We start from the raw sequence: 25,623 nt of genomic DNA on the forward strand, positions 1-25,623 counted from the left end.
GGAAATTTCTCTATTCCCTACTTTTTTCTTTCTCTATGGACTCAAGGAGTCTGCACCTTTTAATAACTACTACCACCTACTTTTCTGCCTGTGTCCCATCTCCCTTCAGTCCAACTGAGAGGAAGAACTCGATACCTGAAAACACCCTTGATGCCTCATCCATTCATTTTATTCTTTCAACAAATTTATTGAGCACCTACTATGAGCCCAGGCACTGTATGAGGCATAAGGAATACAAAGGTAAACAATGACAACAACAAAAACACAATTCCTGTGCTCATGGGATTTTACAATCGAGAGGGTCTACATTAATCAAACAAATACATAAAAAATTACAAAGGTGTTCAATGCTAAGTAGAGGTATGTGTTTACGTGATAATGTGTAACAGCAGTCTTGCTTTGTGACAGAAATTACGGAATGCTTCCCTGAGGAAGTGATGCATAAGCTGAAGTCTGAAAGACAAATAGGAATTAACTAGTCAATGAACAGGGGAAGGTATTTCAAGCAAAAGGAATAGCATGAACAAAAATTCCAATGTGGAAGAAGCACTTTTATTCTCATTTATTCTAGATACTTAAAGTGCAATGAAAGTAGAACGCAAATTAACTGAAACATGGTACACAAGGGGATTAAGCAGTAATAATAACTACCTTCTTTTTAAGGTGCTTTTTAAGGTGATGTGCCAGCCACTGGTTTAATGTTTTGAGACATTAATTCTTTTAATGCTCAGAGTTATCCTATAAAGTAAATGGTGGCCCTAATATTTTTGTTTTCATTATAAAAGCATGAAAAGTCACTGAAGTATTTTAAGGTAGGGTGAGAATGGGGTAGGTGGGTTGCCTTGATTAATACTGCACTTCAAAACCATGAGAACTCTGCCTGCGTACAGAGAATGAATCCAAGGACTCCACAGTACCTGCAGGAAGACCAGTTAGGAGGCAGTTCCAGTAATGCAGGCCAAAGGTGCTGATGGTGGCTTAGATTAGAAAGGTGGTGAGAAATGGAGAGTAGACAAATTTGAGAGATGTTTATAAGGTAAAATGACAGGACCTGGTAATGAATTGGGGGGGGGGGGTGAGTGGGGGCGAGAGTTAGGGAGAGCAAAGTGTCTAAGATGAATTCTAGGTTACTAGTTTGGGAACCAGAGTGATGGTGACGCCATTCACTGAAATAGAAAGATGTCTTGAATAGACTGGAAGTGGATAAAATCTTCTTAAAGAGGAAGTTGTAACTCCTGTATTGACAAGCATTGAATAAGTACAATAAAAACCCAGGAAGGAATTTCTGCTTAATTTTTCCACATACATTTGCCTGCAATCATATATAGCCATTCTTACACGGCTTAAATAAAAATAATGCTTCATCACAGCTAGTGTCACATGGTGGTCTTTTGAAATTCTAGGATAAAATGAGAAAAGAAAAAAATACAAGATACCAAGAAAATGTTTTTGACATACATGAAATTAAAATGCTCAACATAATTACCATTTCCTTCCCCTGATCATTAATATCTCTGCTAGAGATTTAGAAAAGAAAAAAAAAATCAAGATACGGCAATTGTATTTCTAATTTGTGGTGATTTAAAAACTCTAGTAGGTTTATTACAGGTTTGTTCCTGTATTTCTCACACCACTAAAAAGGCTGGTATTAGCTTAATCAATAAAAAATCCTCCCACTATCTATCATTTAAGTAGTTTAAATAATACACATATATCGTACACAAACACTATTAAACATATTATATTTGTCTCTAAAAGAAAAACAGATAAAAGACAGTGATTCTTCTTCCCACCCCTCAAAATCTGTGAATTAATGACTAAAGTAAAATAAGAGCATATAACTGGGATTTAATCAAAAGTGCAGGTTGTTCATTGTGAATTCAGTCAAGTCACTTGTTCTAGGCCTTAGGGTTTTTATTTAACTTCTAAAATGTCAATAATAACTACCCTCCCAGGTTTGTTGAGGGAATTACATGAGATAGTGTTTTTGGAAGTGTTTTAAGAATTTTAAATCACTATAAAAATACTACTAATTTTTAGAAATCCAACAAACCATACAGAATGCTCAGATCTGTATTAATTATCATCTCTACTATTTATATGATTTTCTTGGGAAGGCCAAATAAATAAAAAAGGAGCAAGAAAAACATTCAGCTTCTTTAACACTACACAATTATAATGTACCATTAATTTAAAATGTATGTAGAGCGAATAGGTCAATCCCGAGAAACACCGTCAGCTCTGAAGAAGGCAATGTCCTATCAAATCTGCTTTTCCATACGAGACTCCTTTCGTTGAATATATGCCCACAAATCAAAAGGACTCTATCAAGGATATTAGCTATCCATTTTAAATCTTTAATTAGACCTTTGCTTTTAACCTAAGACTATTACATAGTTTTAGATTAACATGGTTTAAGATCATTTTTAAAATACTCTGAGATAAAATATTAACAATTTAGTATGTTCTTTACTGTATCCTCACCTTCCAAAACAGGACCTGTTATTTTTAAATAATGTCAATGAAAATGGATGTTATAGAAGAAAAAAAAAAAAAGGCCAGTACAGTTTTCAATAAAATCTAAGTCATTCCAACACTTAAGTAAATGAAACACATATTTTCCTCCAACTACTCAGATATAGGGATGGGTATATAACATGCCAACAAGCAAAGCACCATAAAGTGTCGTAACGTGGTTTAAAATTTTCAAGTATCTTAAAGAAAAAGTACCCCAGCGGTTTCATGTTCTACCTTGGATATATTTATGGTTAAGAATGTGAATTTTAAAATAGACTCAACTAAGTTTAATTCTATCAGAAATATATTTTAAATCTTTAAAAGTCTCTGTTTCTTAAACACTCATGAACTTTTATTTCACAATGCATGATTGAGATATTCTTTCTAGTTGGCTTCAATCTTAACAATCCCTAGAAAATAGAATTCAAAATATACCAATTATTCTTATTATAGAAGATAATATATAAGTCACATAGAACTTTAATCAAAACTAGCTATATATATTCGGTATGTGCAAACACCCACCTAATATGATACTACAAGAATGGTACGAAATTTTTCTTTTTTTTTGTATGTGTAAAGAAAATTCTCTTAAAACATTCCCCTCCTTAAACAGAGAAAAGATGAAGGTAAAGAAATAGTATAAATAGTATTAATTAAAATTCTTATAGTTATAAAGCACTGCCAAGTTTAGCAGGATAGTTAAATGACTCTTTTACTTCTAACAATAGTGTTTCAAGGAATGTACAAGTAATACTTTTTAAAAGAGTTGGCCATACACTCTAATGTTTTGCTTTTTTGGTTTGTGCTTTTTATTTTTACACTTGTACCATGTTTTTTGTTGAAAATTATAGCTTTACTGATACAGTCTACCCATCATTTAAAATGATTTCTTTTCCATCTTTTGAAGTTACTTTCTAAGTTCAGTAGGGTGATGATTTTCCAGAATTTTCAAACCAAGTAATTATATAATTTATTAATATGATTGGACTTTTTTTACAGTAATTAAATAATTATGGTTAAGTACATTATTTTAATAACATTTAAAATGTAATCCTTTTATTTTACATTAGCCCTAACAGCATTTGAATCTTTGTAAATATTAATTATTAACAGATAGTGATAAATAAATTCAGCAATCTGTGGAACACAATAGGTTTTCATTTTTCTTTTTAAAAAATACCTATAGTGTGATATCAAAATTCAGAAATTATATCTTTTTATTACCTGTAATTATTTTACAGTATGTGTTGAGTTCCCTGTATCACACCAATTTAAAAGAGGGTTAAATCTGAAACACAAAACAACCAAAAGATTGTAATGTCTGTACCTAATACTTTCTAAACTGGTTTTAGAATAGTTACCACTGTCATTTTATTGTCTTTTCATGAAAAGGAAAGTCTTGAACTAATTGGTAACATCACATTATAACATCCCTACTCCAGAGCTATAATTTGAGTTTTTGACTGACACTCCTGCTATTCAACTGTCATCTTCTTTATCTGATGAAGAAGAGCATCTTTTTCCAAGTGAGCCTCTGCAAGAGCCATTTTAGCTTTAGCCAATTCCTTTTTAAGAGATTCATTCTCTTCCATGAGCTGAAATGATAAATTTGGAAAATAAGAGAATTTAATCATTTTCAGAATATATAGACAACTTATATAGTAGCTAAAGGTGTGTGACACATGAAACAGTAAAAATACCCAGTGCTGGTAAGTGTGCACTTAAGCTGAAAATTGCTTTTTTTTTTAGTTTTCCATTGCTTTGTTTTTACGTTTTGTTATTACAAACAATATTCCTATATACATTCTTACACATGTGTCCTTGTGTACAGGTGCAAGAGTTTAAGAAACATTTTTTTTAATTAAATTTCTTGAGGTGACTATGGTTAGTAAAATTACATAGGTTTCGAGTGTACATTTCTATAATACATCATCTATATACTGCAGCGTGTGTTCCCACCCCGTCAGTTCTTCCATCACCATATATTTACCCCCTTTTCCCTCTGCTACCACCTCCTCCCCCCGACCCTCTGGTAACCACTAAACTGTTGTCTGTGTCTATGCATTTTTGTTTTGAAAATTGCTTTGAGAAGCTATTTGGAAACACATTTCAAGTACTTTAAAAAGCAATTCAAAACACTAATTAACTACTAATTTTGAAATCTAATAGTGATTTAGTTTAGTTTTAACTTCCCTGGACCTCTCTGATACTTTTGACACTATTGACTTCACCTCTTCCTCCTAAGTCTCACTCCTTTTTTGCCTTTTATGCCATCACCTGAGTTATTCTCTTAGATGACCTCATCTTCTCCTGTGGCCCCAACTACCATATACAGCCTGATCCAGCAGAACCCACTCTCTTGAGCTTCAGATCCACATTCGGAATATGTCATTAGACATATTCATCTAGATGGCCAACATGTCTACCCTCCCCTCCTTAAGACTCATTCAAGTATTTCATCCTCTTAGAACTATTCCCTAATCCCTAACTATGATGAGAGGATAAAATTAAGGATTTTCTCCATGGAAAAATACATTTAAAGATACATTAAAATATGTGCACTTAATTTCAAAGAGTTCTCAGACTTCTTTTAGTACCAGCTTAAGAATTCCTGCCTTAGAGACCAAGCTGGGTATTTCCCTGTACTCCCCCAATCTCTAGTATAGCACGTGACACAGTATCATGTGATGTGCATAGACACAGACAACAGTTTAGTGGTTACCAGAGGGTCAGGGGGGAGAGGGGTGGTAGCAGAAGGAAAAGGGGGTCAAATATATGGTGATGGAAGAACTGACTGTGTGGTGAGCCCACAATGTGATATATAGATGGTGTATTATAGAAATGTACACTTGAAACCTATGTAACTTTACTAACCGTAGTCACCTCAAGAAATTTAATTTAAAAATATGTTCCTTAAACTCTTGCACCTGTACACAAGGACACATGTCCTTGTGTAAGAATGTTCATAGGAATATTCTTTGTAATAACAAAACGTAAACCAGTGCACACTCCTGTATTTCCTGCTAGACTTTGAGTTTCTCAGAAGATAAGGATGGCATACTGTTCAATTCTGTATCCTAGCTCAGAGTTGACAACTAAGAAATCCTGTTGAACAAATAAATGAACTCATTCTGTGGTTTTATCACAGAGAATTAAACTTCTGCTGGACATTTCATTTATTCATAACAGCAAAAAATAACAACTCAAATGTTAACAAATATTAAGAGGAAGGTTTAGAAATAACAGTATATCCACCTCCATATCACTCTAGCATTAAAAATAGGAAGCATAGTAGCAATATGGAAAACTATTTGTTAAACAATGTCAAGTAAAAAAATATATAGTATATACACAAGAATAAAAACTGTTTAGAAAAATTATGGAAAACAGCCTGAGAAGAAAATAAAAAAATACTAATAGCACTGCAGGAGGTTAGAAAGCATTAAAGTTGTTTTAAAATATTTTTCCAATGTTCTGAAATATAATACTTTTGCAACTTAAAAATAAGACCTCAAAAGGAACACATCCTCCTGGAAGCCTTCCTAGATTCCAGAAACCATCACTCTTCCACACTGACTCCTCTATCTCCCCCATTAGACTACAAGCTCTGTGAAGGCTGGGAATGTCCCTACACTATATCCATAGCATCTAACACAGGGCAGAGGCCTATAACAAGCACCCAATAAACATTACTTAAATAAGTAAATAACGTTGTAATGATTTAGAATCTAATATTTATTTTAATTGCTGAAACTGAATGAGAGTGAGTTCGCTTTCCCATTACCTGTTCCCTAGTAAAGTCAAAGGAGCACTCAGGAAAGTTAACTGACTGAGAAGACCCAGGAACCTCCGGACTTGTCTGAGTGGCTTGAGTGATACTGTGTTGTTTCTTCAGATCATACTTTCCACCGGTAAGCAGCGTTGACTCACTTTTGACATTTTCTTTCATATCATTTCCAGTGTTAAACATCTGGGAATCTGATCAAACAAATAAAATGCTCCAATAACATTTTCAAATACATGATAAATCTCAATTTCTATTATGAAAAACTAATTTAAAAATTAATATATCTCTATTACTATGAGGACATCATTATGAAATAGAAAAAAACAATAAAGTCAATAAAACCAAAAGCTCATTCATTGAAAAGATGAACAAAATTGGCAAAACTTTAGACAGAAAAAAAAAATTACTAGAATCAGAAATGAAACAGGGGACATTACTATCAATCTTAGAGAAATAAAAATTATTATAAAGGAATACTATGAACAACTGTATTCCAATAAATTAAATAATTTAGGTGAAACATAAAAAATCCTAGGGAGAGGTAAACTGCCAAAATAGCCTAAAGAAGAAATAGACAATGTGAATAGACGTATAGCAAATAAAGAGATTCGATCAGAAATAAAAAAATACTCACAAAGAAAAGCCCAAACCTAGATGGCTTCAGTGGTGAATTCTACCAAACATTTAAAGAAGAATTAATACAAATCTTAACAAACTCTTCCAGAAAAATAAGAGGTGGAGCATTCTCAGTTCATTCTATGAAGCCAGTATTACCCTGATTCCAAAATCAGATAAAACTAAAATCAATATATTCATAAATATGAACACAAAAATCCTCCCCAAAACATTAGCAAACTGAACCCAGCAATACATAAAAATAATTATGTACCATGGCCAAGTGGGATTTATCCCAGGATTACAAGGTTGATTCAATATCCAAAAATCAATTAACGTAATACATCACATCAATAAAATAGAATCAAACAAAAGCCATATGATTATCTCAATAGATGCAGAAAAAAACAATTGACAAAATCCAACACTTTCTCATGATAAAAACACTTAGCAAACTAGGAATTAAAGAGAACTTCCTCAATCTGATAAAGGCAATCTACAACAAACCTACCACTACTATCGTACTTAAAGGTATAAAAACTGGATGTTTTTCTCCTAAGTTCAGAAATAAGACAAGGATGTTTGCTCTCATCACTTTTATTTAGCACTGTCCTAGAGGTTTTAGCCAAGGCAATTAGGCAAGAAAAAGAAATGAAAGGCATCACACTAGAAAGGAAGTAAAACTATCTCTATTCACAGATGATATAATCTTGCATATAGAAAAATAAATTAAGAATCCACTGAAAAACTCTTAAAACTAATGAATGAGTTTAGCAAGGTTGCAGGATACAAGATAAATATACAAACATCAATTGTTATTCTAAACATTTATAATGAACATCCAAATATTAAGAAAACAATTCCATTTAAAATGTCATCAAAAAATAAAATACTTAGGAATAAATTTAACAAAAGAAGTGTAAAACTTAAGCTCTAAAAACTATAAAGCATTGTTGAAAGAAATTAAAGATCTAAATAAATGGGGAGAAATCACATGTTAATGGATGAAAACACTTAATATTAAAATGGCAATACTCCCCAAATTGATCTACAGCTTTAGCACAATTCCTATCAGAATCTGAGTTGGCTTCTTTATAGAAATTAACGAGCTGATTCTAAATTCATATGGAATTGCAAGGGAACCAGAAGAGTCAAAACAATCTTAAAATAAAAACAAAGTTGAAGGACTCAAACTTCCCAATTTGAAAACTTACTCCAAAACAAGTTGGTAATCAAGACAGTATGGTGCTGGCACCAGGATAGATATACAGATAAATGGAATAGAACTGAAAGTCCAGAAATAAACCCATATGTCTATAGTCCTTATCACACACCAAATACAAAAATTAACTCAAATGGATCAAACAGCTACATTTAAGAGCTACATCTATAGAACGTTTGATAGAACACATAGGAGTAAATCTTCATAACTGCAGATGTGATTTTTATCTATAACACCAAAAGCACAAAAGACACAAAAACAACAAAACCCCAGATAAATTGGACTCAATTAAAACAAAAAAACTTGTGTGCTTCAAAAGATACTATTACACAAGTTAAAAAAAAAAAAAAAAAGGCCCATAGGATGGGAGAAAATATTTCCAAATGACACATTTGATACAGGACTTATTTCTACAATATATGAAGAACTCCTAAAACTCAGTAACAGAAGACAAATAATCCATTTAAAACACAGGCAAAGGTTGTGGACATTTTTCCAAAGATGTATAAATGGCCAATAAAGATATGAAAAAAAAAATGCTTCATATCATTACCCATTAGGGAAGCAAAGATCAAAACCATAATGATATATCACTTCATACACACTGCAATGCCTATAATCAAAAAGTCAGATAATACCAAGTGTTGACAAAGATGCAGAGAAGTTGGACCCCTTAATACACTGTAGCGGGAAACACGCCTACTAGGGCAACCACTTTGGAAAACAGTGGCAATTCCTCAAATGGTTAAAACATAGAGTTACCTACATTCTTAGCTATAAACCCAATAGAAATGAAAACTTATACATGAATGTTTAATAGATGTGTAGTTCATAATAGTCAAAAAGTAGAAAAAACCAAATGTCCATCAAGTTATGCATAAACAAAATGCAGTGTGTACAGAGAATTAAATATTATTGGCCAGACAAAGTGATGAAGTACTGATACATGCAACATTATGAGTGAACCTTGAAAATATGCCAAGTGAAAGAAACTAGTCACAAAAGACCGTATATTCTGTGATTCCATCTATATGAAATGCCTAAAATAGGCAAATCAATAGACAGATGTTAAATTTGTGGTTGTCCAGGGCTAGGGGAGGAATTAGGGAAAGACTACCAGTAGGCATGGGTATTTTTGAGTGTAATGAAAGTGTTCTATAACAAAATGTGATGGTGGTTCACCATTTGTGAGAATACTAAATACCACTGAATTATATATTTTGTATGAATGGTATGGTATTGGAATTATATCTCAAAAATGTTTTTATTAAAAAAGTTATAAAAAACAAAGCAGGGAATATCTTTATATGTCAACATTTTTTTTTTTTTAACTTTCTGAATCACAGAGCACTTTAATTTGCAAGTAAACAGAAGACCAACTCAAACTTGCTTTTAAAAATGGAAATATATTTGTTTCTGTAATGGGGGAATCCAAATGATGGTACTTCAGGTGTGGGTGGATACTAGGATTCATATAACATCCTCGAGTGTCATTTAGGGAAACTGACTCTAACTTTTAGGTCTACTTTTCTTTTTCTCTGTGTTGGTTCAGTCATATGATGGCAAAGGTAGCGACTGGTGACTCAAACAAGTAAGTTTTAAAGCCTTTCTCTCTCAGTGTCCTCTGAATACACAAAAAAAGTCTCAATGTTTGGGTCACAGTCAATTCATTTATCACTCACCATGTCCCAAGGACTAAAATCTTTTGATTGGCCCAATTGGGTCCTATCCCAACTTTTGTGATAGGATCATGATTGTCGGGCCCACCAAAATCACATGGAATGTAAGAATGGCAGCACACCAAACCAAATTAGATTGCATAAACAAAAGTAATATCTGTTGAACAGAATTTTCCCCCTTAAAAAGATTCCCACAAAGGGATAACCTCAAAAGACTAATAACACCCCTAAAATACTACTTGATTAGTGATTTATAACATGGTTTGGTTTTCAAACTTTTAAAGCAGCAAAATTCTTCTTTTAAATGAGATTTGACTTAAAATGCCAATATGAACTAAAAATAACAGCTGAGCTACCTGGTTGTAGTAAGGATAATAGAGGACCTAGGACTCATTCCATTTAGCTTACATCTTACTACTCATGGGATCCTAAAAATAATGAAAAAGCCACCGACGAAACAACTTTGAAACCCATTTTGTATTAATATCAATCACTGGGATGTAGGAAGAGAAAAGGGAAGGAGAGAGAAAAGAAAGAAATCTGGAGAGGGAAAGAAGGAATGAAGTAGAGAAGGAGATAAAGATTGATGTAGAAAGAGGAGGGAGGATGGGAAGAGAGGAAGAGGGATGTACAACTAAGGGGAGATAAAGAAGGAAAGATAAGGAAGAAGTAGGCAGAAGAATGTAGTAAGGGAAAATGAAGAGGTAAAAAGGGAAAGAATGGGGAGGAAGAGGCAAGGAGGGTCAAGAATGGAAAAAGATGGGAGGAACTGGAAAGGAATGGGAAAAGAACCCATAAATAACAGAGGTGATTGGAGGCTATTACTATAGAAAGACATTTCATTTACTTGAAAATGGTTTCTTACAAGTTTTTAGGACAAATTTTGATGAACAAATCCATGGCCCTCATAGATGTCTTCCAGCAACATATACTTTTTTCCTAGTGCAGGCTCTGCTACTTTCTAGCTCTTTCATCTTGAACAAATCACTTGACTTCTATAAACTTCAATTTCTTCATTTGCAAAATGGAGGCGATAAGAATACTTGTCTTAATTATTGCAAAGGGTATGGTAAGAATTAGTTAATATTTAATGTAAAAGAATGTTATAAACTGGGAAGCATTATTCAAATATAAATTCTTGGTAGTACCACAGTAGGTGCTCAATAAATATTTGACTTTAAACATGGACTTTAACAGTTCTCTGCTTAGTCAAGTAGAAGATTCCTATTGATTTTTCTTTTCTGGTCATATATAGACACTCTCCTGAATTTAGATTTTATCTTTCTTTAGCTTTAGTAATCAAACAAATCTTCCCATATTCCCAATTAGAAAGCATTATGACAATGATTCTAAGGTGGGAATGGCAGAGCTGCTTATCACAGACCTTTATATATAAATACAGTGCCCCACCCCCACAACATTCTGATATAATCTATTGGGAGGTAGTCCCTCCCTCACAGCCCTTTTGGTTGAGAATTGATGCTATAATGGCCACTGCTCCAGATGGGAGTATGCCAGGTCTTAGATGTGTTGGATAGAAAAAATGACGAGCCCAGTACACTGCTACTAAAAGTAATTAATGATAGATGGCATGGTATAAACACATGCACCATATATACACATATCAAACATCTTCTGTCCTTTTCTCTTAATGGTAGTCTTATTAACAGTTAGCTAATTAGCCATGTTTCACTGGAGCAAGAAATTGTAGTACCTTTCTAATATTCTGAAAAATTATTTGAAGTTTCTCTTTAAAGTCTTTACTGAAAAACTGGTTAATTGTTTTTCAGACGCTCCCAAGAAGTGTGAAGAACTGATAAGCAGCAAAAAAGGTATAAAAGCACCTATTCTTTCATGATGGAATTTAATCACATCCCAAACAGCTGCAAGTATCCCTTAAACTGAAAAAGCAGGAAGGAGTGAAGAAAAGTAGGTAAGCTGCCATTATATAGCAACAAACACCTACAACTAATTTTTGAAATAGCCACTGATGAGATTATTTTGAAGGCTCCTGCTTGCTAAATAAATTTGCTTCAAGGGAGAATAAAAAACAGCATACTTCGAAATTTCTTAACAAGCTTTTTGAGAAAGTTGGGCCATTCAAATCATCCCCTCAAAGCCCTTTTAAATTCTAAGAAGCAAATAAATTGTTAAATACTTGTTTATCATGTCTGATGCTGTTAGTTTGAGTCATATTTATGACACATTATCATACAAGCTGTACATGTAGTATATTAGGCTATATGTTACCTTATATACTTTACACACTGAAGACCCTAATGCAATTAATTTCCACATCCTAAAACAACATAACACAAACTGCTTCATGACACTGCTTTTAGAAATACACTGAAATAAAACATGAGACGTTCTATATAAAGCAAATCATATTTGTTTATGCTTAAAATATGTTATTCTTTCCAGTGCCAATGGAAAACTACTTTAAAATAATCTTTGAATTTTTTACAATGCTAACATGTTGAATAACAACGTCATAGAAATTATCTCAATGAGATTTTGAAACGTACATCTACAATTTACATATGAGAGCTGCTGATTACGATCAAATAATACTGAGTTATGATGCCCATTTTTAAAAAAATCTTTGCATGTGCCTTTTTCTTCTAACATTTCATCATTATCTAAACTGCTTTGCTGAAAAGATCCAAATAAGTGTCATTGTAAAGACATGAAATAAGAAAAAATATATTCTTAAAATGTAAAACACTCAATTAGGAGCAGTTTCTAGTTTTCAAAAATGTAAAACATGAGGTACACAAAATATATGTGAGACATGCCATAATGAAAAAATAAAAATAGATATTATCTTGCCTTCATCAGGACACTCTTGTAATTTAGATATAATTTTTTTAAACCCATACAACTTTAAAGACAAATCCAAATAGAATTTCCATACTGAAATGATCTTCATGCAATATATACACTTGCTAGACAAGTGATTTACTTTGGCCTTTAGCCACTACATTAAAATAACACTTCACAACTGGTGAAATATGTACCTAACTGTAAAATGTAGATAAGAAATGTAGGGGAAAATACTGGGGAATAAATTTCAAAGCACCTTGATTTTTAAATTAGTTTTTACTCATCAAATTGATGTTTAATTCTGTATTTCTCCAAAATGTGTACATAAGTAGATATAAAGCAAAAAAAATAAATTATTGAATTTCTTATGTACTTAATTTTTAATGTACTCAGAGAGGCATGTTAAATTTTTCAATATGATTATAGTATCTCAATATGATATGATTCCATTTTTCTTTATTTGAAACAGGTTTGCTTTGTATTTTTCAGTCATGTTTTTTAGATGGGTAAAGGTTTATGACTGGAGTATGTTTTCCTGGAGCAGGGGGGTATCTTTTATCAATATGAAATATCTCTCTGGGGTCAAAGACTCTAACAGGCACCTCACCAAAGAAAGTATATATAGATAGCAAATAAGCATATGAAAAGATGCTCTAAATTATGTTATCAGGGAAATACAAATTAAAACTACATACCTCTACACATCTATTTAGGATGGCCAAAATCAAAAACATTGACAACACCAAATTCTGGCAAGGATATGGAGTAACAGGAAGTCTCATTCATTGCTAGTGAGAATACAAAATGGTCCAGCCATTTTCTTACAAAATGAAACATACTCATAAAATAATATTGAATATCAGTATAACTGAAAAATAAAAATAATAAAAAAGGAAAAATAAATTCTTTATTTTTGCCTTTAAAAATAACAGTTGAGGTTCAAAACTATTTTCCCACAGAACTTTGAAGATGTTACTTAACTATCTTTTAGTATCCAGTGTTGCCAATGGAAAGTCTGATGCAAATCTGATTCTCATCCTTTTGCCTTTTCTCTCCAGAATTTAGGACTTTTCTCTTTATACCTTTGTATTGAGAAATTTGACCAAGATTTCTGGGGAAGAATTATTTTTCCCCAGATGGACCTGGTCGGCTCATCAACTTGAATACTTGTTTCTTACTTCAAATGTGGTACGTTTTATTATTTATTTTTCCTCTTTCCTTTTATTCTATTCTCTCTCTTTCTGGAACCCCCTTTAGAAATATGTTGTCATTTCCAGCTCTATTCTTCATGTCTCAATGTTTTTGTTTTTGTTTTTTGTGAAGGGCCATCTCAACACCATGAGTCAAAAAAAGATATATTTTCCTACTACGCAGATGCTCTCCCCACCCATCAATACACTTCAGTATCTTTAAAGATTCACTTCCCCTAGACGTCTTTCCCTGTTCCTATGGCCCAAGATACCCCCGCACACTGAACTGTGTTTTCCTAGAGCTACAGACCTTGGAGCTTCTTTGCCTCTCTATTTTTCTTTCACACTTTCCCTATTGTATTTTTCTTGATGGTTGTCTCAATGTTGTTGTTTTTTAATTAAAGTTTATTGTGGTGACAATTGTTAGTAGTTTGTCTCAATGTTTTAAACATTTTTTCCTCCTGTTTTTTTTTTTTGTAGAATACCCTTTGTTCTGTCTTCTATATCTGTGCCATCCAAACAGTAACCATTAGCAACATGTAGCTATTTAAATTGATTACAAATCGAGGAAAATTAAAAATTCAGTTCCTCAGCAGCACTTATCCACGTCAAGTGCTCAACAGCCACTTCATTATAGATTACAGACCTTTTCCATGATAGCTGGAAGTTCTAGTAGACATTGTTGTTCTAGATCAACTATTCAATCTTCAGCTGCATCCACTCTGTTTTTAAGCTGTCTTTATTCACCCAGTCATTCAACAAGTATTTTTTTGAACATCTACTAAGTACCAGACACTGTTTTAGGAGATTGGAATAGCAGCGTACCAAATGAACACCTGCTCTCATCTAACTTACATTCTAGTTAACAAACAAAAAAGAATATAGCATATCAAAAGGTGTTAAGCACCTATTGAGAACAATAAATCAGGGGTAGGGAGAAAGGGAGCTGCTGGGGATGAGGAATGATGGATGAAAATTTCTCTGTTAAGGGGGAGATTTGAGCTGACTCTTGCAGAAAGTGATGAAGTGAGAGGCATGTGGATATCTGAGGGAAGAGTATTCCAAGCAGAGGGAAAAGCACGTAAAAAGGCCCTGAGACAGAAGTATGCTTGCCATGTTCAAGGACAGCAAGAAGGCCAAAGTGGCAGGAGTGGATGATGTAAGGGGCAGAATAACAGGAGATAGTTAAGAGAACAGCAAAGAGCAAGACCATGAGAAACTTTACAGGCCTCTGCAAGGACCTATGTTTCTACAGTGAGAAAGGAAGCCAGTGGAGGGTCTTTAGCTGAGAAGTGACACCATGAATTACATTTTTTAAATGGCATTCAGGTTGCTGGGCTGAAAGCAGAGTGTAGTAAAGCAAAGGCAGAAGACAACACAGGACTTAGGAAGTGACTCATAATTCAAGCTGACTATAATAATTCAAAGGGCTAGTGTTACAGATGGTGGGGAAAGGTTATACTCTGGGTATCTCTTGAAAAGTTACAGCTGATGGATTTTCGGTGAGCTATTATTTTTTACACTTCAAAGATCAAGCTTTTAATTTTCAAAGATTTCTAACTGGTTATTTCCACAAGAGCTTGTTTTTGTTTTATTAGTTCAAAATCCTATCATCTGTCTGAGGACAGTAATTACATTTCTTTTTTTTTAGATTTTATTGGGGAAGAGGAACAGGACTTTATTGGGGTACAGTATGTACTTTCAGGACTTTTATTCCAAGTCAAGTTGTTGTCCTTTCAATCTTAGTTGTGGAGGGTGCTGTTCAGCTTTAAGTTATTGTCCTTTTAGTCTTAGTTGTGGAGGGCACAGCTGAGCTCCAGGTCCAGCTGCCAGTTGCTAATTGCAGGGGGCGCAGCCCACCATCCCTTGCGGGATTCAGAGGAGTTGAACTGGCAACTTTGGGTTGAGAGCGCACTGGCCCATGTGGGAATCGAACCGGCAGCCTTCGGAATTAACAGCACGGAGCTCCAACTGCCTGAGCCACCGGGCCTGCCCCAGTAATTACATTTCTTTAAAAGTCTCTACTTTTCCTTAGCATCAACTGTATTATTCATTTACTTGTCTCTTACTGTGTTGATTTTTGAAGTAGGCATTTTGTCATTTATTTTGGCCATCCACCATCAGAATCCCTGCCAATATGTGAAGAATTTCATATTTTTATGAGTTCTTTGTGGAGTAAAATTTGTTCCCTTCAATAAATGTTGGAAACTACTACTCAATTTTCCATATTCTTTTCCATGTATGTGACTGAGATAATGCCAATCAAACTGCATTCACCCTTGATTTCCCTCAGATACCAATCATAAAAGAAGGGAAGGAAGACAACTCTTTCTCTTTTTGGAGGGCAGCAACAGTGACAGCAGCTGCAAATTCAAGTTTCTAGCATAAAACCTGAAATAATACTGGCTGCAGCAGTTGTGGTAAAGTTGACTTTACGAATCTATAATGACCGTGGTACAAACTATAAAATCAACTTGCCCAGTGGTGAGAAGCAATTTTTCCCATCATACCAGATTACACTATACTGTGATTTGAGGACGTGAATACTGAAGGTAAGCCTTGAGCCTGGTTCCCCAGATCTCTCATGGTTCTAAAATTATACTTTCATTTTTTAACAGCATTATTGAACGATAATTCATACGCCCCATTCATTCGAAGTGTACAATCCAATGGTTTTTAGCATACTCAGAACGTTTTCATCACCCTCAAAAACCACTGTACCTAGTAGTCTCTTCTCCTTCCTTTCCAATTCCTCTCTCCCCCCACTCCTAGGCAACCACTAACTTACTTTCTGTCTCGATGGAGTTGCCTATTCTGGACATTTCATATAAATGGAATCATATAACATGTGATCTTTCATGATGGGCTTCTTTCATTTAGCACAATGTAGTTAAAGTTTCCATATTATAACATCTATCACTATTTCATTTTTTTCATGCTGAATAATATTCCGTTGTTTGGATATACCTCATTTTCTTTGTTCATTCATAGCATTATATTTCGATTCTCCACTGTTTGACTATGAATACTGTTGCTGTCAACATTTGTGCACAAGTTTTTACATGGACCTATGTTTTTATTTCTTTTGGGTGGTCTTCTTGAGTAAAATGGCTGGGTCATAAATAATTATTTAACTTTCTGAGTTACTGCCAAACTGTTTCCAAAACACCCACACCATTTTACAATCCCAGCAATGTAAGAGGATTTCAGTTTTTCCCTAGAGTAGTTCTCCTGGGCTCTCGTGGTTCCCCTTCTCACTTCTTCACAAGGCAGACGGTATAACTTATCTGATTAATGAGTTTAGAAATAGGAAGTATATGTGTGTGTTTCAGTGTTTTCTGACTTTGGTATAAGCATTGCCTGCAAAAAGGGTGCAGTCTGTTCTGGTTCTGCTTTTTCTAAGACAGACTTGCAGTTTTGGTATCTGAAGCATTTGGGAGAAAGAGCCATAGAACAAACCTATCTTCTCACACTTAAGCTATCTTCTCCACCTGAGCTTTTATCAGAATGAAGCTGACATTTTGATCCTTGTTGGCCTGACTTCTACGTTTGCTCTAGTTGATCTCAAACTCCAGAGGGGAATATTCTTCAGTTAAGAGTTCCCTACAAACTGCTGCTACCCGAGCAACAGTCCTGTCTTTTGTGGGTTGATAGCTACAGATTTTTCTGGGTTTGCCTCTGGTTGCTTGATTTAGAATTTCTGACCCACTCATGATATTTATTTTTCATTTGTAGCACTGTTATAACTTTATTTTCTTTTAACATTTTATGCCATTTCATGAGGTTTTGATAGATGAAATAGAAGCATACATCAGTTCCTCATATTTCACCCTCAAGTGGCTACTAATAAAGTGAGGACTAGAACACCCAAGTCTACTGACTCAAGTGCTTTCCATTACTCCACACTATCTTGTAAGATATAAGCCTCAGAGACCTTAAAAATCTTGTTAGAATGAAGATACAAACATTAAAGAAGAATTCAATGCACAGCAATATACTGTAAGTAACTGATGTACGAAGAGTAAGTATCCAAAAATTATAAGGGGTCACATCAGGTTATGGAGAAGGGTTCACTGAAAAGGAGAAGCTAGAGATACCTTGGAAGGGAATGAACAATTCTAATGAGTAATGACAAGCAAATAAGAATGCAGAGATGGGAACATACAAGACAAATTCCAACATAAGGAGTAAGTACACCAGGTTGGTTGAGTAAAAATAAAAGAACAGTGGGAAGTAAAGCTGAGAAAGAGATCTAAAGACCCAAGTAAGACCAAGAGATATATAAGACCATGAAAGCGTCTCTCACTTCCATTCAAAACACATTTTGTAGGAAGGTACTAAATCAACTGTAGATGAGTTATTTCTGAGGTAGAGATCCATACATAGGTAATATTTTATTACAAAGTACTGAAAGTGTCCCTCAATCATTTCCTACTTCATATGTTCATACATATAAATTAAATAATAAGTATGAGGGGAAAGAATCAGAATGTACATCATTTCAAATTTCAGTAGGTGCTCATTTAAATTGTTTTCATATATACCTCTGATATGAAAAGAGCCATCATCATTTCTCTCCACCACAAGATGATCAATATGAATGGTTACAGTCGCTGGCTCACGGGACACTGTACTACTACGAGGACTGTCATCCTACAGGAAAGAGAAATACTATCAGCATGTTGTTATTAAAGTAAATGATAAAATTAAAATATTATTTTCTTAAACATTACTACAATCATATTTTTAATGAGTTACAAATATATTGGAAAAAGATGGTGGAAAAGGTGAACACCGTGCCTGTCACCTCCCATGATCTCATTAAAAGTACAGTTCAATTATAGAACAATCAACCTCAAGAATCATATGAAGACTAGCTGAACAGAACCCCTATAACTATGGATAGAAGAGGTCACATCGAGACTGATCAATTCTTAGACCCAGAAATAATAATATCCTGATAATCATCATTTGCAGTGCATATTGGAATTATTTCTTTCTGTCTATTTGAATATGGGTGGATTTTTCTGGCTTGGAGAGAGTCTGTAATACTGAAATTAAATACCACAGATGCCAGGAAAAAAATACATTTTTACATTTTCTAGTTGATAGAGAGAGGAAACTGCCCATTCTATTTTGATGTTTTCTAATTTCTAGGAAGGGTCTCTACATCATTCACCACAAAGACCAACAAATTTATTTCAATAAATGCTGACAGAGTATGTATCATAGAGAAGGCATATTCTTAGACATGAATTAAAGTCCATGTAGGCAAAGTAAACATTTATAACATGAAAACATAAAAGTATTTATTAACATACTTTTAAGTTTATCTGTGTGTTACAAACTTGTATCTTCATTGGCATCACTGATGCAACAGTTTCATCGTCCAAAAAATGTTGAATATTCGTAAGAGAAGATGTAAGAAACTCAGTGCTAAAGTTTTCTATATGGCATTGCAGAAATCCATTTTTTTCTGCAAGCGAAGAGTGTATTACAGCACCAGGCCCACTTTCAAACCTTAGAGTAATCTCAGGACAAGATTTGGAGTGACTGACAGCTTTATGATCAGAACCTATGGAGAAACAACAAATAAAAATGGTAACTTTGTGGCTACTAAAAAATGTCACTCTCAATTATTTGTCATCAGAGGTTATTGGCACTTTGTACCATGTTAAAGCAATAATAAAGTTTTAATATTTATCCTTAATTTAAATTACATTTATAGTACATTTACAACATACAATACACACCCTAATTTTTACCTTCTACTGCAATGTTGACTTGTTTATATTTTCTATTTTTTAGTAACATATAAAAACATGCCATGATAGAAATTCGATATCATGCATATCTCAGATACTTAAGTGTGTGTCTGACTATGTACTCATCTATAAATTTGCAATATCATGGATAACTGTAACAAAGAAACAGTTATGGCATTTAAAGTGACTCTTAAACCATTTCTCAAGAAGTAACAAAAGCCTGACATTTTTCACCTTCTTCAGTAAAACTGGGTATTAAAAAATTGGAAAAGTAAATAGAGAAGACCTCATTAAAATGTTTCTATTAGAAGACAACCTTAAAACTGAAATTATACCAAAGGATGGATGGATATATACCAAATTATACCAAAGGATGGATATGGATGGATTTACACACACACACACACACACACACACACACACACACACGCGCGCGCCTTAGCCTTGTTCCAGAAAAAAACTTAAGGTTGTTTACAGAAATATAAATACTTGAGTTTAAAAACAAATTTTAAAATTTCAATGAAGAACCCATAAAATATCTAATTTAAAATAAAGTTCTTAGTGGAACCACTGAAGTAAATTAGCCCTCATGGTAGGTAACATTTTGTTTATTTTATATTACCTAGCTCCAAAAAGAATAAAAGGCAACATGCACATGGCATAATCAGATAAAAATTAAGTAAGCAATAGAAAAATAAGGATAGAAAAGGTAAAGATAGGTAGTAAGGTTAATAACTCAAATACATTATCTAAATTGGTGCCAAAGGTAGACCGAGAATGACCTTCCTAGCAGCAAAGAGAAAAATACAATCAGTTTCACAATTCAAAGAACCCATGAGTTAAAAACAAACTGATTGTTCTAGAAAGGGAAAGTTGAGTCTCTGTTATTGAGGTTGTAGTTATCTGTCCACTGGGTCCTAAGAATACCCCAACAGTTCATGATGGAAAAATGTTTCTTTTCTCTCAGCCTGCATATGAATACATACTTAGATATGTTAGTGGTTTTTTCCTATATCAAGAAAAACAAGTTAATTAAATTGTCTATTTAACAATAAGAGCAATTAGAAACAACTTATTAAATGTGATTTTAGTCTTTTATCTATCTATATATCTACATATCCACACACACACACACACACACACAACCACACCCCAGACACATACTCCAGAGACCTGAGAGCAAGAAATAATTTTAAACAAAAAGAGTGTTTACTTGGAGCAGAGATAAAACAAAAATTTTATTAGTCAAAAACCACTCCTCCCTATTACGTCTTATGACATGGAACTATTATACTTAGGTCTTCCTATTAAAGGAATCCACAATCCACGCATTATAGAAAAACAAAAACAAACAAAAGCGATCATATACAATCTTTGTTCGTATGGCTCATTAATTAATGTTTGAAATGTTCAAGCTAAAGCTTTTTTTTCTCTTTTCAATTTATCCCTTTTCACCTTCCTCCTTTCTTTTCCTTTCCTTTCCCTCTTTCTTCTTGTTTTTCTTTCTTTTTTAAAATCCTTCAAACAAACAACTAAGACAGTTGCAGGAAAAAATAAGGTATTAGATAGCACTGACTATGAACCCATACATACAGAGCATTTCAAAGTGTTTTTAGTCAGGATCAATATAAAACAATAGGATATGGTACTAAGTGAGCTATAAAGCAAAAAAATAATTGTGCAACTGGAAATAACCTGACTGTACAATTTGAAGAGTGTTTGGGTTGGGTATGAAACAGGGTCTAGGTTTTGAAATTTTATGTTTAATCTCTTTTTTTTTGGTTCACGCTGAAACCTTCCCAACTATATACTTAGCTTCTACCCTTTTGCATGCTATTAAGATTTTACTTGCTAATATTAATAGCAAGATTTATACTTGCTACTTGAATTTTTTTTAGCAGATATATTGTAAACTGCAAAGCCTACCCATAGAATAAAGAAAGGAGCCAACTGTTTTCCATGATGCTGGTTTATAGAAAAATGGAACATTTCAATATGTTATGTATCAGATATAGCACTCTGTATATATAGCAAAGAAAAATATTACTTTTTAAAAGAGTTTAAAAATTGAATATTGTCATTTTAATGTCTTAGTGTAACTATTCTAATAAACTCATTTCTTCAAATGACTGAACACCATGAATTATAACTTTAAATAAACTTTGCAAAAGGGATGATTTGATGTGTTTTTCTATTCATGCACTGCATGTTTGTTGCTTGTATTCCTCTACGTCCAAGTGAAGGTATTGATCTTGAAATGAAGGACCATAAGAACAGGATACATGATTTTTCCAAATACCAAGAAAAAGTATCCAAAAATGATAAGGGGTCACATCAGGTTATGGAGAAGGGTTCACTGAAAAGGAGAATCAAGAGATACCTTGGAAGGGAATGAACAATTCTAACTAGTAATGACAAGCAAATAAGAATACAGAGATGGGAACGTACAAGACAAATTCCAACATAGGGAGTAAGTACACCAGGTTGGTTGAGTAAAAAATAAAAGAATAATGGGAAGTAAAGCTGAGAAAGAGATCTAAAGACCCAAGTAAGACCAAGAGATATATAAGACCATGAAAGTGTCTCTCACTTTCATTCAAAACACATTTGTAGAACAGGTACTAAATCAACTGTAGATGACTTATTTCTGAGGTAGAGACTCAGTAAATGTTTAAGAAAAAAAATGGAATATAGAAATTGACATTTATTCTAGTGTGGAACTAAGTTTGACCTCCCAGGATTACTGTATCATTCTTTTCCTACAGAAAGAGGTCAGTTTCTCAGACAGATTATCTCAAAGATGGATACTTTTTTTATTTTTTTAAAAAGTAAAAGATGGAACTTACAGCAGCAGAAACAAAAAGAAATTACAAAGTACATCTTCAACAGATTATATTTCTAATAACTTAATCAATACAGCAGCAATAAGGTGATCTAAAAGAATAAATCTTTGCATTATTCTAAATAAATGCAATTTCCTTGAGTTAATTTATATCAAAGATAAAACTGCTGATGAGTCATATGTATATAAAAAAAATGTTTAAATCATATTAAAGTCTTACCTACTGGACGATTAGAAAGATAATGCCGAAGGTTGATATTGCCTAACTCATCTGGTGTCACTTGGTCCACTTGAAGACAGATTTCTGTATCTTCCCCTCGGATGTCAATTTCCCCATTAACACCAGTAATCTTAAACACCACAACTGACATCTAATAATGATTGAATAAATAATATTAGTATACTAAGTAATTCAAATCAAAATTTTAAAAATGACACAGGAAACTACTATCCCCTCTAAAAATACAATTGTGGCCTAATAAACCAAATATATACTGTGATTAACAAAATGTAGTTAATATAGTATAATGACAAACTTCAGCTTCCTCTCTTCTTATTCAGTCAAGAGAAAAATTATTTTACAGCACAAAGACTAATAATATGACATTTCCATATAATTAATTACCAAAATTATTTTCACTAAAAGCTGAACATATTTCCTAAGTCATTTATAGATTATCTCACTGGGTGAAGAGGGCTTAAATAAACCAATAATGTATTTGTTTTGTAGACAGCCCCTCAAAGGAACTGACTACCATCCTTACCGTCAAAAGTTTTCAGAATGTTTTTAAATGGAACTAAAAAAAATAAAGGTCGAAAAATAAAAGACAGGAAAAAGATAGAACCACCCTTTCTCAATTTGAAAAAAAGTATTTTTTTAAGTATAATTCAGAGAAAATTCACTAACAGGTAAGAATTTTCAAGAGTAGAAAGAGCAAAGTGAATCAATCATCCACAATCCAAGTCAATTCATTTCATATATTAATGTCTTAAAATGTGTACATATTGAATGAGATAAAGTTGGTCGCATTTCTCTTCATAGAATCTCTCTGAAATGATTACCAGGTCGTTATGATTTTCTTGAGCACCCTCTGAATTTGTACTCATGGCATCTGGGGAGGTTTCACCATAATTCTGTAGGTTTGCACTGGCATTTGCACTACCTGTTGGGCTCTGAAAATTTGTAGTTGAATTCTTTTTAATACCTGAAATAATGCAAAAATGAACGAATAAATTAAAATCAGTTTTACACATGATCCAAAAATATCACATTTATCTAACCAAAATGGACTATCCCTTTAACCCTTTCTTAAGCATTGCCTTGTTTAAGAGACAAAACAAAGAAAAATTAAACTGTGATTAGTTAGAAATAAGAATAACTTCTCACAATAAAATGTTAGAGATACTAAAGCCCTAAACTTAAGACAGTCTGAAAAGAAATCTACCCCAGCTGACCACACCTGTGTTCTCCCCACTGTGGGCCTGGTGCTGGTCTAACCAGCAGGTTCCTGCTCAACCAGCTTGAACCCCCTACTCTATCCTACATTGAACCATCCCAGTCTGATCACTTAATTTTTCTTTACGGTATGCTCTCGGAACTCCTAACTATCTTCTATGTGAAGTTAATGCCACTATCACCAGTGTAATAATCATTTTCTGTCTTTTTCTACCTGCCTTAATTTCTCAATGTGCCGTATTTCAGTATTTCTCAAATTCTCTGTGCTAAAAGACAATTTTTAAAAATTTTTGTGTCTGTCACAGATCAATACTTTAAAAAAATACTGTAAAACTAAATTACTAGAAAAATTAGATTGGAAAAGCCAAAGACATACAAAACACGCATCAATGTCTTCGTTATATTTACTACCATATAATCAGCTTCTCACCCAGTGCCTAGCAACATAGTAGGTGATCAATAAATTATCTACTGCAAGAATGAATAAAATAATTTTTAGGACCAGGGAAGATGTACATAAATGCAACTGTGGTACGAGTATGAGGACATAGTAAACTCACATTTCACAAGGAGTTCTTAACATAGGCATGGGTTAAGCTAATGTAAACAGAAAGAAAAAAGGGCATTCAATGCACAGGTATAAAGACTCTGACGTGGAAAAAAGTTTGTCACCATGAAGAAACAGAAGACTGAAATATACTATAGCACATCCGGAGTGTAGTAAGCACATGGGTCAATAGCAGAAAAGGTAAGCTGGGGCCACAGTACACAGAACATTGTCAGAAATGTCAAAGTTGTTCAACTTATTAGCCTTACAGCAGTGAGAAGTTATCAGGATTAAAATGGAAATCGACACAATAGTATTTATTTTATAAAGAGTATTCTGCCTATGGAATGAAGAATGAACCGAAAATTGAGAAAAATAAAAACGGGGAGACTAGTTAGGAGCCTGTGGTGGAATGGTTGTCCAGTTTTATGTTTGTTTGCTCATAAATATGTATATATATGCAGAAATCTATACGCACATATACATACACGTGTAAGTTAATCTGTTTGTATACATGTTACTTTTTTTTGCCCTTGTATACATGTTTCTTATGCTATTGTGTGTGCGTGTATATATATATACATATACATATATATAAAAACGTACACATATGTATATAAAAATACATACAAAAAGTCTGGAAGTATACAGTATATGCATATACCAAAAGTTGATGGTAGTTATTTCTGGAGTGGGGAATTGTATCGAGGGCAGAGTAAGGGTGGTTTAAAGTGATACCTTCATTTTTTACTCTAGATATTTTCAAAATATCTGATTTTTTTTACAATGAGAGCATATCCATATATTTCTTATAAAATTAAAACAAAGAAAACAGAAAACAAGAGTCTTCCAAATGAAAAACAATTCCTCTGACATAAAATCATTACAGTTCAGAAGAATTAGGACTATATAGTCATAAGAGTATATCATTTAAATGTTACACACACAATCAATGCCTTGATATTTTTCAGGATCCTAAAAATTAGTCTACTGCTGGAATCTATTCTAAGACAGTAATCAGAAATGCAGACAAAATTTATGAACAATGATATTAATTATAGCATTTGTATAACTGTAAAAACTATAAACAATCTAAACATCCAATATCAGAGAAATGATTAAAAGATTATGGTACATTCTTATGACAGTTTAATACAGACTTTAAAAACATTTT

General features: G+C 33.4%; 1 protein-coding gene across 3 annotated transcripts in view; it reads right to left on the bottom strand.

Annotated features, from left to right (window-relative positions):
* Nucleotides 1-3,708: 3,708 nt before the first annotated feature.
* Nucleotides 3,709-25,623, bottom strand: part of BLTP3B (bridge-like lipid transfer protein family member 3B) — a 76,370-nt gene continuing 54,455 nt past the window's right edge. For 2 of the 3 annotated variants that reach the window (XM_019732111.2, XM_019732112.2), the window contains 6 exons: nt 23,509-23,651; nt 22,667-22,817; nt 19,161-19,414; nt 18,384-18,492; nt 6,305-6,498; nt 3,709-4,115 (listed from right to left, as the gene is read on the bottom strand). In XM_019732111.2, coding sequence (XP_019587670.2) covers nt 3,996-4,115; nt 6,305-6,498; nt 18,384-18,492; nt 19,161-19,414; nt 22,667-22,817; nt 23,509-23,651 — 971 coding nt within the window. In that variant the 3' untranslated portion in view covers nt 3,709-3,995. Of the gene's footprint in view, nt 4,116-6,304; nt 6,499-18,383; nt 18,493-19,160; nt 19,415-22,666; nt 22,818-23,508; nt 23,652-25,623 lie in introns of those variants that run through there. The other variant, XM_019732113.2, reaches the window with a different exon arrangement.

This window comes from Rhinolophus sinicus, linkage group LG02 (assembly GCF_036562045.2).
Source record: "Rhinolophus sinicus isolate RSC01 linkage group LG02, ASM3656204v1, whole genome shotgun sequence".
In the NCBI taxonomy this organism is placed as follows: Eukaryota; Metazoa; Chordata; class Mammalia; order Chiroptera; family Rhinolophidae; genus Rhinolophus; species Rhinolophus sinicus.